This window comes from Elephantulus edwardii, unplaced genomic scaffold, assembly GCF_000299155.1.
Source record: "Elephantulus edwardii isolate Elephantulus edwardi_28Jun2011 unplaced genomic scaffold, EleEdw1.0 scaffold00146, whole genome shotgun sequence".
In the NCBI taxonomy this organism is placed as follows: Eukaryota; Metazoa; Chordata; class Mammalia; order Macroscelidea; family Macroscelididae; genus Elephantulus; species Elephantulus edwardii.
In genome coordinates this window covers 283,315-290,477 of record NW_006399896.1, presented here as the reverse complement: position 1 = coordinate 290,477, position 7,163 = coordinate 283,315, and the positions used below count along the sequence as shown (strand labels likewise).

The window sequence follows — 7,163 nt, the reverse complement described above, 5'->3', positions numbered from 1 at the left end:
GGAAGGAATATACTGAGTCATTATATAGAAAGGAATTGGCAGATACAGAGGAATTTAAAGAAATAACATATGATAGCCCAGTTATATATTCTTAGTATAGAAAGGTACATTTATATGAATGAGTCTATAATGAAAGTCAGATTTGAAGTTGAATTATCATAATCTTGCTATTTACACTATACTTTTTGTTCAATTTAGACTTGATTGAATATATTTTTCCTTTCTAAAAGGTGATCACAAAGTCAGAAATGATTGAATACTATGATGTAAGTGGCTGCTATATTCTTCGTCCCTGGGCATATGCCATTTGGGAATTCATCAAGGACTTTTTTGATGCTGAGATCAAGAAACTTGGTGTTGAAAACTGCTATTTCCCCATGTTTGTGTCTCAATGTGCATTAGAGAAAGAGAAGGCTCATGTTGCTGACTTTGCTCCAGAGGTATATTTATTTTATTTTTCTGAAATTTTTCTCACAAAAATGTTAGTGTGTTTTTTTAGATCATTTCAGTTACCCTTAAATAGTAATTGAAAATAGAGACTTGTAACAATTTAGAAAATGTAAAGCCGTTTTTAAAAAAGTTTATCTTTGGCAAGTTACAATGCTGAATGTGCCATTAACTGGCTTTTACTTTTTTACAATGCTGAATATATCATTAACGGGCTTTTATATTTCCCTTTAACATTTTAGAAGGCTGGTAAGTACATACCTTTTCTCCTAGCCCATACTGGCTTACTTGATACAGAGAAAATTGAAATAGAGAAAACTCTGCGTTTTTTTTTTTTTTAAACTCTGCATTTTTACTGTTGAATCAAAATGCTGCTGTAAAAAATGTGTAAAAATGATTTTATTTTACTAGGTTGCTTGGGTTACAAGATCTGGCAAAACAGAGTTGGCAGAACCAATTGCCCTACGTCCTACTAGTGAAACAGGTGAGGCTGTAGTTTGCGCAGTTGAACTTCAGCTCTTTTTTGTTAATTAAATAATATTTAATTTTGTTAATGAGTCAATGACTAATCATTTTCATAATATTTTTCTCTCTCACAGAAATGTGAGACGTACAGGGCAACAGTTAGTATCTCCATTTTTCAGATAAAAGTCTGAAAACCATAATCCTGAAGTAGGAGAGCTGTTTGAGAATTCTGAACCTTTTGACTTAACTATCTTTAGAGTTAAGGATTAATTGCTTTAGGGTACTTCTGGTGATACTCTTACATGATTTTATATGCTGCACTGTTAAAATAAGGATGCAAGGAGTTTTGTTCACCTCAAATCAGCAACTTTTTGTTTTACTTATATATAGACATGTACTATGTATAGGCCTGTTTTTCATTGTTTTTGTTCAAACAGTCTTCTAGGTCGTATAGCCCTTGGTGTGTCCACTTGCTGTACAGAGGTAACTTGTGGTCACTGTGAAGCTGAACACTGTGACACTGATGTATCAAATGTGATAATGGTTACTGATGGTGGACAGTGTTTGGTGGAGCTCCCCAGTTAAAACAAGCTTGGAAGCAGGAGTGGCATCCACTTCCTTAATAGCTTGCCTCTGGAAGCTCTATGAACCTGGAGAAAGGATGAAAGTCGCACAAGTGTCAAGTACTAACCCCAGAATCAGAAAGCCTACATTGTTTAGTGGTCACAGGAAGTGCAAATTGGAGATTTCAGCGTGCTTCATACTATTTAAAACTCTCAAACCCAGTTTTTTTCCTGAGGGGTAGTATTATTTACTGAACCTTACTATTTCCTTGGAGAGATCTAAATTCTAGTTCCACCTATGTAGGTGCAATTTATATAATGCCTCTAAATCCAATTTTCCTATTTTGAAAATTGAGATTAAGATATACCTGCTTTGAAGAGTGAATGGGAATTAAATAGAATAATGAATGCAAGTAAATTAACTTAGAATCTGAACATCTTTTTAAGGACCTCAGTATTTTTAAAAACAAAACAGATAAAAATGAAATTAAATCTTATATATAAACCTGATTTTGAAGAATGTAAAGTATGTTCAAGCTTAGATTTCTATATTTAGTAAAATGCTTTATGAAATATATAGTAATACTGTTTATTTACCATTACAAGTATTAAAAATAAAAAATCACTAACACTGCCTTTATTTTACTTTTTGTAGTCATGTATCCTGCATATGCAAAGTGGGTTCAGTCCCACAGAGACCTACCCATCAAACTCAATCAGTGGTGCAATGTGGTGGTAGGTGCATTACCTTTCTCCCACTTCCTTTGTTCTTTCATTCTTTCTCTTGTAGTTGTTAAAAACACACATGCACACTTAGTTTTTAATCTTTACTTCCATATTTCAAAGGATTAAGTGTGTGAAAGAATTTTAAATTAGACTTTGAATTTTCAGTCACTTACCGTAAGAGATTGTTAGTGGGAATTGAAGATCTCTAACAAGGACTGTATTCTTGTGTCTTACAGCGGTGGGAATTCAAGCACCCTCAGCCTTTCCTGCGTACTCGTGAATTCCTTTGGCAGGAAGGGCATAGTGCTTTTGCTACCTTTGAGGAAGCAGCAGAAGAGGTATTAAAATTGCTATGCATACTAACTATAAATAAATATACGTAATTTATGTTCTTTCTGTCTAGGATCCATGTTTCTTTTTCAGCTCTAAGTATTAGTTGCTATAAATTAATATACTAAGCATTTAGTAAATGACTATAAATTGAAATTTGATTTGATATAAAAATAACTTAAAGGTTAATTTATTTTGTTATTGATAATTTCTTTTAAATAGTTAAAATAAAAAGAAGAATTTAAGTATATTTGCATTTAAGAACCATTAAAATATTAGTAAATTACATGTTTTACATTTTTCATAAGCATTAAATTTATATAATATTCTAAAGGTTTTTTTCTACTTCTTTCCATGTCATTTTCTTGGCTATCTTTGTACTGATCTAACCAGACTATCACAAGTGGATGACTTTAACAAACAAATTTATTCTCACACTGTGTAGGAGGCTAGAGCCCTGAAGTTAGTGTCAGCTCTGGGGGAGGGAAGACCCTTGGCTCTTTAGCTCTGCTTACTGGTTTCTTGGAGATTCTCACATGTCTTTGCATCCGTTTTATCCCGTCTCTACTCTGCTGCTTGTTTAATCCCTTATATTTCAAGAGATTGATTCAACATATCCTGTGTGCCTGTCTTGCCTCATTTAACATAACAAAGAACACATTCACAAATGTAATTATAACCAGTGTAATTGTTAGGTGCTTACCAGAGGTGCAGAAGTTCGCATTTACAATACATATTTAATCTTTATCCTTTGGTAATTTTGACCAGATTAATTAATTTTCTTTACCAGATTAATTTGCCCTTTGACTCCTCCAAAATTCATGCTCTTGATGCATGAAAAACACATTTACCTTGTAATATAATTTTGGAATTGATCCCAGAAGCTTATCTTCTGAGTTATCTAAATTAAATATAGGTGAGACTTCAGGTATATTCCATCCTGGGCTGATATTCTTTCTCAGTGAATCTTTGATATAATTTACTGTGTTTGCAAAATACAGTCATGTAATAAGTCCAAAGTATATAATCCGATTACACATGGGATATATTAGAGAAAAAGAAGGGATCCTAGTTATCAACCAAGTTTAAAACCCAGCAAATCAAATTATACAGTGGCACATAACAACAACAACAACAAAAGCAAATTATATTAGCTCTCAAGGTTTGAAAGTCATCTTACCTGCTCTGAGATCATCTGGGCACTGGCCATGATCTCTGAGTTTTGGGTTGAGGCCCTTCTGCCTTGGGTCTTCAATTCTGTCTCTTAGGCCCTCTGGGATGGCAGTCCAGCCTCCTTTGCTTTAGAAGTAACCTCATTCTTCTTAATACATCTGAGTGACCTCTCTACCCTCTTGACCTTATCTTCTTATTGGACATTACACCTTTAGCTTTGAGCAAATGCCTTATCTCTCTGACACAACTTAACAGCAGTCTCACTTTCTGGAATTGAGTTGAAGATCTATTTTCTGAGATAAAGAGGTGGTGACACCATCTTTTGAAATTCAGAAGGCCAGGTTCCCATGCTTCTTCCAATAGTTTTTCAAAATACTGAGCTACTCCAGAGATGGGACTTTTCCTTTTTTTTAGGAGGTGGACAACAGGATTTTGCCCAGTTCCTGTCTATAAAATTCCAAGAGATTGATAGCAATTTTGTCTCCTCAGTCCAAGCTGGTGGGTTTTCTCCTGTTTGTTTAGATCCACCTTAATCTCTTTAACAAAAGATTGTATAGGCAAGTCTTTGGTGAACATTCTAGGATACATATCCTGTTTGTACAATGGATTTTTCCAGCTCTTATAAATTCTTTATTTTACACCATTCATTTTCAAGTCTATTTTTTCCTCTTGCAGTTCATTCTAAATAATGGAAAATCACTCAGTTCCTGTAGAACTCACTTGGAAAACTCTTATTAGCCACATATCCAACTTCACTACTTATAAGTTCTATCTCCTATCAAACATTTGATTATAATTTGAAAGTAATTCATACAAGTTTGCCACTGCATAAAAAGCATTATCACTCCTTTTTGAGACTTAATTGAATTCAGAATAGTCTTCTTTAGTAAGTTCAAATGGACTGCTTTAGTTAGTTTTTTCATTTGTGTCTGAAGTATTTTAATTTCATTGCTTATTTATAGAGCTATTAATAAGTATGTCCAAAATTTTACCTCACATACACTTAAACTATTTTTACAGGTCTTGGCGATACTTGATTTGTATGCTGAAGTGTATGAAAAACTCTTGGCAATTCCTGTTGTAAAAGGAAGAAAGACTGAAAAGGAGAAGTTTGCAGGAGGAGACTATACAACCACAGTAGAAGCATTTATATCTGCTAGTGGAAGAGCTATACAGGTATTAGGTTGCCCATGTATTTCCATTTGCTGCACAGCATGTGGGGAGACCCAATAATTTCATCTGTCTTCAGACAGTTAAAATATTTATAAGATTTCATTTCTTTTTCAGATCATATTGTAATTTCAAGCAGATCTGTCCCATTTCCCTAACTCTCCCATGTTAGTTATATAATCTCTAGTTTTGGTCTTCATTGCATCTGACTTGCCATTGTAGGGGTTTTTTTTAAATACTTTTTTTATCTTTTAAATTTCATTCTTTTTTGTTGTTGAAAATAGAAAAGGTTTTTACACTTATTTCTATATGTAAAAATCTGTGACGCTGATTACATTCTTAGAATTTTGTGTCCATTCTCACCCTGCTTTTTTGCATTTTTTTCCTTACTAATTTAAATAAGTTAATTTCCCCCTATGGTTCCTATTTAATCTGTTAAGTTACAGCTGTCAATTTGATAATGTGAGCAGTGCTTAAAAACCATACTGCTCGCACTGCAATCCCAGGGGTGCATGGTTCGAATCCACCAGATGCTCTGCCGGGGAAGGAGGGACAGTCTCCTCCTGTACCAGTCAGATCTGATTTGACGGTACACGCACAAACACAAATAATAAAATTTAAAAAAAACCCATACTGCTCAAGGCAGACCTTTTTTTATAAAATATTATTTGCTTCTAAGAAGATTTCAGGGAATGTTTTCAGTTTAGGGCTTAAAAGACCCTAGCCTTCGTAGTTCTAGAAAGTCAAGAGAGAAATGAAATTCTGTTCCCCCTCTTTTGATCAGGACTCTTCTGTGCAATCTTTGACCAAAAGATTTAGTAATATAGTAGCTGTGCACCATTTAGTTCTGGCCCCATGGTAAAAGAAATAGTTATTCAGGGAAGTAGTCAACTACATATATCATCACTTCCTCCTGCAATTTCTGACTCTCCTTCCTCTTGTGTTACTCTAGGAGAATTGAGAACAGTTATTATGATATGAAAGTTTCTTTATAACTCTTATAAAGTTACTCTTCTGACAAACCCTACTTAGAGGAATGTACTGCCATAGTATTTTTTGCTAATCTTAGCATTTTCTTTTGGAAAGACTGGTGGCATGATATTTAAGCACTTGCTGCTGAGAGGTAGAACCCACTAGCCGCTATGAGAGGGAAGGACCTGGTGATCTGCTCCTGTAGGGATTATAGCCTGGGAAATCCTATGGGACAGTACTTTGTGGGATTTGCTGTGAGTCAGAATCAACTAGATGGTACCCAAAATTCTCCTATTACAGCAATTTTATTTATAAGCACATTTCTTTTTTATTTTTTAAGTGGAGTAAGTTTTATTTTTTGGCTTGTAAAGGAATAGTGGAGCTTTAAGGGACTATTCTTCTAAGTAAATCTTTTTTATATTGAGATTTTAATAAACGCTTATAAAGAACTTGGATTTCCATGTATAAGCACATTATTTTAAAAAATAATGGAAAATAAAACTGGTTTAATGCTGTTTTAAAACACATGTTCTTCTTCTTATTTTTTTTTTAATTATTATTTTGTGTGCGTGTACCGTCAAATCAGATCTGACTGGTACAGGAGGATATTGCGCCTCCTTCTCCGGCAGAGCATCTAAAACACATGTTCTTAATATTCTTCTAAGGCATCATTGGTTATTGAAAATTGTTATTTTATTTTAGGGAGCAACATCACATCATTTAGGACAGAATTTTTCTAAAATGTTTGAAATAATTTTTGAAGATCCTAAAACACCAGGAGAGAAGCAGTTTGCCTATCAGAATTCCTGGGGTCTGACAACGCGCACTATTGGTGTTTTGATCATGGTTCATGGGGACAACATGGGCTTAGTATTGCCACCCCGTGTGGCCAGCATTCAGGTAAGAGAACCATTTCTGTGTATTTATATATAAGCTAAATTTATTAAACGAATCTCAGACAGTAATTTTTCTGAATATCATCTAGATAGTGTCATTAAAACAGAAATGACCTAGTCTAGAATTTAGTATATCATTTGCTTCCTCCTTGTAAGCACATGTGTTTTTAGTTCAATTTATAAAGGTTAAATGAAATAAAAAGAAAATGCATTTGGCATGATCAGTGCCATGCACCTAATTAGTAAGCCCTGTATGTAGGTTAGTGATGTAAATAGTTAAGCCTGTAGCTGTGAGGTTTGAACTCATCCAGAAGCACCATGAAAGACAGGCTAGGGATACCATTCTGCACACATGGGGTCACAACTAATAACAACTTATGTAGATTAGAAATCTCACGAATGAAAAAAAGAGAAAAAAAAA

General features: G+C 34.1%; 1 protein-coding gene across 1 annotated transcript in view; it reads left to right on the top strand.

Moving 5' to 3' along the window:
- EPRS (glutamyl-prolyl-tRNA synthetase) overlaps positions 1–7,163 on the top strand; it is an 84,788-nt gene that overhangs the window by 56,384 nt on the left and 21,241 nt on the right. The window contains exons 21-26 of the mRNA XM_006894591.1: positions 231–440; positions 859–931; positions 2,131–2,210; positions 2,438–2,539; positions 4,725–4,880; positions 6,549–6,746. Of these exons, the coding sequence (XP_006894653.1) occupies positions 231–440; positions 859–931; positions 2,131–2,210; positions 2,438–2,539; positions 4,725–4,880; positions 6,549–6,746 (819 nt within the window). The remainder of the gene's footprint in view (positions 1–230; positions 441–858; positions 932–2,130; positions 2,211–2,437; positions 2,540–4,724; positions 4,881–6,548; positions 6,747–7,163) is intronic.